The 10,000-nt window shown below is 37.4% G+C and overlaps 2 protein-coding genes across 2 annotated transcripts in view; one reads left to right on the forward strand and one right to left on the reverse strand.

Moving 5' to 3' along the window:
* LOC137988331 (uncharacterized) overlaps nt 1-10,000 on the reverse strand; it is a 128,533-nt gene that overhangs the window by 74,961 nt on the left and 43,572 nt on the right. The window lies entirely within an intron of this gene.
* LOC137988310 (uncharacterized) lies at nt 2,337-9,399 on the forward strand. The gene is made up of 9 exons (XM_068834344.1): nt 2,337-3,706; nt 4,185-4,422; nt 5,199-5,311; nt 5,853-6,151; nt 6,257-6,524; nt 6,687-6,884; nt 7,557-7,669; nt 7,950-8,375; nt 9,045-9,399. Exons 1-7 carry the CDS (start codon nt 2,893-2,895, stop codon nt 7,628-7,630), a joined length of 2,004 nt encoding a protein of 667 aa, XP_068690445.1. The 5' UTR covers nt 2,337-2,892; the 3' UTR covers nt 7,631-7,669; nt 7,950-8,375; nt 9,045-9,399.

Below are 10,000 nucleotides of genomic sequence, written 5' to 3' on the forward strand. Positions count from 1 at the left end.
TGCTGACAAAACCCCAGGGCTGCTCAGTGATGATGCAGAATGATGAGGGTGTACAGGAAATGATTTATGACCAGAGTTGGAGGAATGAGTCTCTGTGTGATGAGGACCAGCAGAGTTTGGTGGTGTCTGACGAGGATTAACAAAAGCTGAAAGATTGGTAAGAGGTGTTGGTCGTGGGCGAGGGTTGACATTTAATGATGAAGAATTACCAAGGCTGGTGGATGGTAACTGCCTCGGTTGTGCATTGACAACAGTTGAAGAACGCTTATGACCAGGTTTAGAAGTATTCAGTGGTGTACATCCAGGGTTTGGCATACCTGATGATGCAGCTGGTGAACGTGTTAATTGTGCAAAGCTCTGCTGTAATGGTGCATAACCTTTGCTAGGATGTTTCCTTGCAACGCTTAATTGTTCTTCACCTTCACTTTCACTGCTGGTACTTTCATCTAGGACTGTGGGTTGATATTCATCATCACTATCAGATGCCTCCTCAACAATGCCGAAGTTTGGATGCTGCCTTTGAAGCATCACCAATTGTTCTTTTCTTTGTTGCTGCTTAGCATCTCTCTTCTTCTTTTCTTCTTCTTTCTTCCTCCTCTTTGCTTCTCGTTCTTGTTCCTTTCTGTTTTTGTCACAGTCGTCTTCTTTTGTTCCTTTGTCTAGCTGTTTTTTTCTCTTGGGCTCATTCTCATCTTCTGTTCCTTTCTCTAGTTGCTTTTTTCTCTGGGGAGGTTTACATGTTTTTCCTTGCTTCTGTTTGCCAGACATCTTCTTGGCTCTCTTTGGATCTGGTTCAACTTGGTTGTCTTTGCTTCTTTTCTTCTGGTTCATAAGTTTCATTAAATTCTCATAGGATTCTGAAAAAAATTAATGTAGTCAAATTTAAGAATGATATATCTTAATGTAAGTAATCTTTCACTTATTGGATTTAATAATTACAGCCCAACTAAGCAAGACGAAATATAGGTATGGAACCTCGATTTAACAAACCCTATTTAACAAAGTCCTTGTTAAAACAAACAATATTTTTTTCATCCCACCTAAAGTTACAGTAAAATATATCGAACACATCCTTGAGATAACGAGCCTCAATTCAACGAAATCATTGATTAAACAAACATAATTCCAAAGGCCAAACGTAAAATCTACCTCGATAAAACTGAAAACAAATTAATGTTAACACCCGACAGAAGATGTAGGCAAAGCAGACCAATTAACATTTAAAAAATCCTTTTATCCTGTTCAGCAAGAAGACAGCAACCTTTGAGTCCACAGTTGTTTTTGTAAAGTCCTCTGATGTATGGGACTTTCCAACCCAAATGTTCAATTGAGAATTAACAATTTGCCTTAAAGCAAATCAGGCGTGATTGAACATTACAAAGAATGGTAAGAACACTCCTGCAGTTTGGGCTTCTTGTGGTCTCTATTCTCAATAGCTTCTATTAGGGAAAGTTCATTTAATAATTATGATAAGGGAGGGGGATGAAGATATTGAAACTCCCCCTCACCAGCAGTTCAATTTTTTAGGAGCCCCCCCTCTCCTGTTGGTTTTGAAGTATACTAATTTTCGGACCCCTACCCCCTCTAATTTTTTCAGAGCCCCCCTTTCAGGTGTCTAAAAATTTTCAGAGCCCCCCCTCAATATCCTCATCCCTCCCCCCCATTTGTCATATTAAATGAACTTTCCCTTAGGGCCTACTGCAGTAGCTAACAAGTTCCACTGGAAGAGGGATCAATAAAGTATATAAGCGAATATAAGTACTAAGGGAAAGCTCATTTAATATCACAAGAGGGGCATGAAGATATTGAGATATTGAATTTTTAGACATACTTCAAAACCAACAGGAGGCTCCCAAAAAATTGAACTGCTAGTGAGGGGGGCTACTAAAATTTCAAGCTTCAAGTTTCAATATCTTCATCTCTCCCCCCAACCCCCCCCCCCCCCCCCTCCTTTTTGTCATATTAAATGCCCTTTCCCTAACAGACATAAAACTTACCTCCAAAAGCAAGAATTATAGCTGGATACCACCCTTTGGCCTGTGTATCTTCCCAATATGCTTCACATGGCAATCCTGCTTCCACGTCCTCATCTTGTATTTTAATTTTGTCTCTGCTAAGAACTCTTCTTACGCCATCCTCTACGAATTTGATCAGGTAGAAATCTAAAGAAAAGATGACATTTTGCGTGAGTCCTTGAGAACATTGTAGTCATAAGCCACCGCTTTATTCTCAAGTTGTGCCGGTATCTAGTCAGTTTGATCGAAGGTTGTTTCGATCGAAACCAAAAGGTCAGTTCGATTGAAGCAAAGGTAATAATAAAAATCTGAGACTCAACACATATGTGAATAATTCTTCCCTCTTTTATCCACTGCCAAGGTAAATACTTTTAAACAGATTTGATAAATAGTAAGTTCAATACACTTAAGCAATCTTGGCTTCAATCGAATCAACTTTTATCAATCAAACGACCTTCGAAACAATCTTCGAGCGAACTGAGTCGCAACCAGCACATCTAAACAACCAGCTTATTTTTTGGATCGAGGAACGATAGCTTACCATTGTCGTCTTGAAAGCGTGTTGGAGCTTTAGTAACTCGTGATGTTTTGCCAACCATTTTCAAAATTGTTTAAAGCTGATAAGTTCAGGTCAACGGACAGCTGAAATTCACAGATCCGCAGTGATAAATGTGCTTGCTACACGTGAAAACGACGACAAGGCATTCAAGTCAAAAATGCCGCCAAAGCTCAAAGCTTGCCGGCAAGCTGTGAAATTTTTTCGCCCAGCCAATCACATCCATTTGTTTCTCTCAGTCCCACTCTCTGCTCGGTCGTGTTGCCATTTTGTCAACACAACGAAATTTGCGTGGCTCGTAACAGCAGGGTAGAAACAGCCATGCTTTCTGGAAGAAAACGAAAGCGATACAATACTTTTCGTGCCTCTCACAATCCTGTTCCACCAAAACGTAGTTTAAGGCGTCATTTGAAAGTAATTTCAAGTGTAATTCCTCCTCACAATGATATCAGCTGTGGAGGTTTACCGACTGAAATACGTCCCATTCAGCTGGAGTACGTGGACATGTGCTTGTCTTCCGAACAAAATGACGAACTTCTTTACGAGATGCATGAAGATGGTGAAAGTCTGAGCTCTGTGGAGGACGAAAATAATATGAACACTGAGAAAGCTGATGAAATCGAAGAAACTTACTCGAATTTACAGGAGTCTAATGAGATCGTTTGCAGCTACATCTCTTCTGATTTCGAAACACACAGTGAAACACATGAAGTGCATCAAGATGATAGCTTATCTTCTATGAATGAAAGTGAAACTGCAGGAAAAGATGAAGATCCCCCTGTTTATCCAAATTGTCCTCTTCGGCTTTCCGAGAGTGTATTGCTTATCATGACATTGGCAATTCGACATAAGCTCACAGGAGATGCTTTGGCCGATGTGATCAAACTGATTGATTTGCACTGTATTCCGGGTCCTCATAGTCACTCGATAAAAACCTTGAGGGAATTGAAATCTTACTTTGCAGATTCTAAAGAATCCTTAGACCTGTTCTACTACTGCAACTGTTGTTATTGTTTGCTTCCTACTGAAGACACTCCTGTTTGTCCAATATGTGATACAGACCAAGGATCACCTGCAGCAAAGAGCTACTTCGTGGTCTTGCCTATCGAACATCAGCTCTCAAAGTTTTTGTCGCGTGAGTTAACTTTTCTTTGCTTGATGTTTTGATTATCCTGAGAGTTATAAGTATGAGGTAGAGTATTTTTCAAACCAATTGACTGCATGTATACATGAAAGGAAATTGTGGCCAGTGGTCATGTTGACACCAATTGATTTCAGAAGAAAAGCTGTAAATTTGTGCACATTACATAATAAAGGAACAAAAATCAGTCAGGACTAGTAGGTTTCCTTTCCATAACATGTTGTACACAATGATGTTTAGCTGTGAAACACAGTTTAATAAAAAACAATTTTAATATGAGGTGTTTAAATTAAGACTTTTTGAAAGATGTTTTAGATTGATGAGTCACTTAGCCAGTGCATTGTGGTAGACATATTAGATATTATATATTTTTTGGACAACTGTGTATTCAGGGTGGGGTTGTAGGAGGCAAAGCACAGATTGGCTTCTTGTAAAGATAATAGATTTGAGTGCTTAATTTCTTATGTTACAGGTGAAGGATTCTATGAGGACCTATTATATCGTTTCACAAGGCCAATGACTGCTGACTGCATCAGTGATGTTTATGATGGATTTCAGTACCAAAAATTGTTCCATAATGGAGGTGTGTTGTCGGATCAGAACAATTTGTCACTGAAAGTCAATACTGATGGGGTGCCTATTTTCAAGTCATCTGGATACTCAATGTGGCCCATCTACTTTGAAATAAACGAATTACCACCCAGGATAAGGTTGGTAGAGAAGATCGAATGACAAAACAACAGTGGTGTTTTAAAACTTATGTAACTGTTTTTATACGATTGCTGTTCATTTTATTTATATTATGAATTATGAAATAACTATTTTAAGACTTCTAATTACGTAAAAATACAGTAGAACCTCTATTAAATAGCCACCCTCAGGGAAATGGCAAGTGGCTGCTTAGAAGAGGTTGGCTACTTAAAGAGTTAGTAATTAACGTAAAGCTTTTACAAAACTCGTGTTATTTCAGTGCAAAACAATATAAAACATATAGGCAAACCCTTGTCGGGATGGCCAAAAGGTGGCCGTGGCCGCTTAATAGAGGTGGCCGCTAAATAAAGGTTTTGTTTACAGTACTATACTGATCACACTTTCGGGACTTTGACTGTGTGCTTATGATGTTCCAGGCAAATACCTTGGCAATATTTTAAGCCATTAACGTCTTATTTAAGGCTGCACACGAAGGAACTGAGAAAAATAAAATCATATAATTGTAATATTCTGGTTTCTTTTAGGGGTGACATAAAGCTTGAACCATGTCCAAATTGGTCTCCTTTAGAAACCATCTGTTTCATACAGGAGTCCTCCTTCCAAAAAAATCTTAACATTTGACTCCACATCCTGCTACAAAAAGGGATGTAATTGCTTAGAAATTGATACTTGTTTTCATGGGTGTTATCATCAGACGTTGGAGTTTGCATAAAATTTAAATATTTAGGTCTTTTACATTTACATTTGTCTTTGCTTTTATTTGTATTTATGTTAGGAGACAAGTTAACAACTTGGTAATGGGAGGCCTGTGGTTTGGAGAGCACAAACCAGTAATGCAAACATTCCTTAAACCATTCCAAGAAGCTCTTTCAAGGCTTGAAATTAAAGGTATATCCTGTATATGATATTTGAAGTTGATTAGCACTGGGGGTATAATAAACAATTATTGGATGAGGTTTTTGTGATATCCAGAATAATCAAGGTCGAGGTAAGTAGACCTCGATTATTCTGCATATCACAAGAACCGAATCTAATGATTGTTTGTTTATGTACATTAAACAAAAAGAAATGGAAGTAGTGTTTTTGCTTCTTCACTGACGGGAAGCAACACAAAACGCATGAACTTGACATGATTACCTGTGACCTTGAGTGTCCTTGACATGATTATTGTATAATCTGCAGTTATGATGTCACAGGCGCTGATTTCGAAAATTCACTGTATGCTTTCGGCCAATCAGAAAAGAGTTAGAGAGTTCAATGTATAATAATAACAATAATAATAATAATAATAATAATAATAATAATAATAATAATAATAATAATAATAATAATTAGATGTATACCCAGGCTTAACAGACAGCATATTGACAGGCACACATTTATTCACGTTGTTGATATGATTTCATTGTATACTGATTATTTTACACAGGAACAACATTTCAGCTTCCTAACAAGAGAATCATAACGTCAAAGGTCTATCTAATTAGTGGTATCTTTGACTTGCCGGCTAAAAGCTTAGTGCTGGAGGAGATACAGTACAATGGGTTCTGTGGATGCTCCTACTGTGTTGAAGCAGGAAAATCAGTAAAGACCAAAGAGGATGGACGGGGTCAAGTTCATGTGTACCCATTTCATGACGAGTCAGTAACAGGCCATACTGAACTACGTACCCACAAAGGTACCATAGCAAATGGAATGAAGTCTCTGGAGGACCCACATGGAAAACCAGTAAGTATTTTATTGCACCTTTTTGTTTAAGGCATGCATGGGCAGTTGTTATGGGTTAGCACTTAAACAGTAAGAGTTACATCTGTTCTTGTGATTCTTTGATAGGTATTTGGAGTAAAAGGTGTTTGCCAGTTTGCCACTCTCAAGTATTTTGATGTGGTTGATGGAATAGCAGTGGATTACATGCATGGAATTTTACTTGGAGTGACCAAACAGCTCCTGAACCTATGGCTGGACCCTCGATTCAGTGGTGAGGACTGGTACTGTGGAACTCGTGTGAGTTTAATTGATGAAAGGTTAATGAGCATCAAGCCACCAAACGTCATAACTAGAGTTCCAAGATCCCTTGAACACCATAGGAAATACTGGAAAGGTATATTTTTTTAATATCGTTGCTTTTTAGACAAGTTTTTAACTCATCATAATCAGCGCTTAATGGGTTTTTGGATTTTTTATTAGTATGATTTTCATCACTTTAGTTTGTATTTAAATGGGTCAATGCAATGTGTCTCTCTTTGTAATTATGTCTTTCTAGCTTCAGAACTCCGTTCTTGGCTGTTTCACTATAGCCTTCCATGTCTCAGGGGAACCCTGCCAGAGAGATACCTTCACCACTACTTGCTTCTGGTAAATGCAGTCTGGCTTGTAAACCAAGAGTCAATTACAAAGGAGGACCTTGCCTGCAGTAATTTCTGCTTCCTCAAGTTTGTTCTTTACTTTGATGGCCTCTATGGTGAGCTGATAAATAAATTTATTACATGGCTAGCTCCACAAGCAGGCAAGATGACCCAAATCGCGCGCTGGCTCCTGAGCGGGCAAGATTGAGCCATCTTGCCCGCTCAGGACTACCCGCTGTATCCCGCAAGAAAAATTTCCCCGAAAGCCATATAATGAATCCTTTATTGACCAAGTTTGTTCGGTCAAGATGGCTGGATATTGGCCTTGTTCATAATCTATAGAAAAGTGATACCTTAATGCTGACAAGTAAATTAAAGAAAAGGAAATTAATTAGACATTTACCAGTAACTATAACTATTTATCTGTTGTTGCAGGTGAGCGTCACATGCTTATTAATGTGCACAATTTGCTACACGTGTCAAGATCAGTGCTGCAGCTTGGTCCTCTGTGGGCAAATTCATCGTTTGAATTTGAGGATGCTAATGGAGACTTGAAGTCCTTGTTTCATGGTTCCCAGAACATTGATATGCAGGTAACAACAGCCCACACACTTTTCCCATACATAAAACAGGAAGAAAAATGTCAGATGTTTTTATTCAGTTTAATTTTACATTACAGTTGCAAGGCACTTGTAGCTACAGGTATTTTCACAATTATAACAATTTAATCAGTCACTTCCAAATTTCAATTAAGAATATAATTATGTCAGTTCATCACCATTTTTCAGATTGTGTCATCAATATCAGCAATGCAAAGTCTACCAGAACTATCAAGGAGACTGGAGAAGGATTCTCCTGCTGAAAAATTTTATTCAAAGTTAAAATTTGGGGTACAGAGCAAGTAAGTTACTGACTGTTTGAATTTATTTTTCTTAGAATTTAGTTATACTAGATGTATCTTTAAATTGTATGCAGGTTAATTTATTTTAAATTTGACTTCATATTCTCTTAACCCTTACATGTACTGTAGTATAGGCCTGATATAATCCAGAGTGGAATCTTTTCAGTTATATCACCATTGTTGTACTTATTTGAATCATGTTATAAGGAACTACATTAACAGTACTGTGCATTTTAGTTCCCATTGGAAATTCACAATACCTTGCATTTATCCTATGCAGGTTGACCCCAATTGGAAATGGTGTTTTCAGGATGGGTGCTGCTAGCAAGTGTGCATTGGCAAGGAACGTTAAGGCCAAACTGGTTGAGGTCCTTGGGGAGATACCTTTTGGTACAGTTAAAAGGTTCAGCAGGATAAAGATTGGGAGGCAGGTGTTTCATAGCAAAGCATATTCCCGGGTATCCAAGAGGAACAGTTACACTGTGGCATACAGAGAGAGGGTGGATCAGCCAGAATCCTTTGGTCAGATTCAATTCTTCTTGCTCCATCAACCACCTTGTATGCATCGGCTATCAAATTTCTGTCAGCTATGTAAGGAAACACCTTTTGCAGTGATATGCAGATTGGAACCAGAGCAAACTGTTCAGTTTGCTGATTGTGAATCCGAAATCACTTTAAATCACATTCAAGCTGTAAGGAAACCACGGTAAGAACAGGTGTTTAATTGAGAGTCAAACTTTATGAAGCTACTAACTTATAATTGACTGTATGTTAGTATATAAAAGGTTCCTTACATAAGTTTGTGATAAAAAGATGTGTTTTGTTAGTGCAAAGCTAAGAATACAAAAGGAACAGTGCACCGAGGAGTAGTTTCAATTTGAATCTAAGGGCTTATTTGTTAGAAATATAATGTAATGTGAGGTACCATTAAGTTCAGTTTTGGTTACGGAATGAGTAAACATTGGTCTGGCAAAAGTTCATTCTGATTCATTGATTATTCTTGTACATGCAAATTTATAATGAAGTCAATTAACACTTTTAAGTCAACCTTTTTTCTTGCCTTTAATTTTAGTCAATTTGTTTTATTTTTTCCCTTACAGAGGAAGCTTTGCTTTAGATCATTTATATAAGGTTCCTCTGCCTGTCTGCTTTTATAGTGATTTCTTGCTAAGTCAGGCCTAATTTTAAACCATGACAGTGTACAAAGCAGATTTTTGCCATTAATTGTGTCACTGTCAGTTATTTACATGTCTTTTAATAATTTAAAGTATTTATGATTCTTCTTTGGTTTAATTCCTATGCATTATGTTACATGAATAAACCCAAACGTCGAGCTGAGTTTAACCATGTTAATTATATATGTATTGCTTTTCAGGGAAGATGCTGTACAAGTAATCTCAATCAGCTCTGTGAAAGAAAAATGTGTTTACTTGGAGTTTCAAGGAATAAGCCATGCTTACATTAGTAAATTTCCAAATTTAATAGAGACAGATTGATGTTTCTCTACCTGACCTCTTCAAGTCAAGTTGACAGGTGTAACTGTCACTGCCAATGAATGTAAAGTCATTTTCTGAAATGATCGTCATTGAGTTAGGTGTTGCCATTTTCAGTGAAACAATGCTTGACAGCTATGTAGTGACGAAAATGTAAATTAAGTGCATGCTTATTTGAGTTCATCAAAAATGTCACTGTGTGTCAGACATAATAAATGCATGTAATAATAATGTAAATATGAAGTGGTAATAATTATACACGTGTGGCTAGAAAGAAACTGGAAATGGTGATTATTGCTTAAGTATTTTATATGAACTTAAAATTCAACATTATGTACGTATGCATGCAGCATGAAGATTTAGCTATATCTGTAAAATGTCTGGAGGCACTACAGATAGTTAACAGATATTTTAAGGAAACTTCACATATCTGCAGAATATCTGTAAATTTCCTACAGATATTTCACAGATATGGGAAAACCTACTGCAGATAATTGCAGTACTGTCGCAGATATGCTGCAGATATTTGCAGTTATTTGACATATATGTCCGTTTGGTAAGGGTAGTCACACGAAATGATTAGCCTCAGGAGTCCCCAATTAATGCCTTGTGGCGATAGAACGATTAGACACGTTAATAAAGGTTATGTATGTGCTAGCAGGAACTGAAACCACGTACCTTTGAGGCATTCTAAAACCCACGTAAGTTTTCTTTTAGAAGGGATAAGTTTATAGTGCTAACCTCACGATTTTCAATTTACTATGCGATAAAATGCTTTAACAAATGACTTAAGATAGGAATCACAGCAAATAAAATGCTGACAACCTCAACACACAAG

This window comes from Montipora foliosa, unplaced genomic scaffold (assembly GCF_036669935.1).
Source record: "Montipora foliosa isolate CH-2021 unplaced genomic scaffold, ASM3666993v2 scaffold_413, whole genome shotgun sequence".
Lineage (NCBI taxonomy): Eukaryota > Metazoa > Cnidaria > Anthozoa > Scleractinia > Acroporidae > Montipora > Montipora foliosa.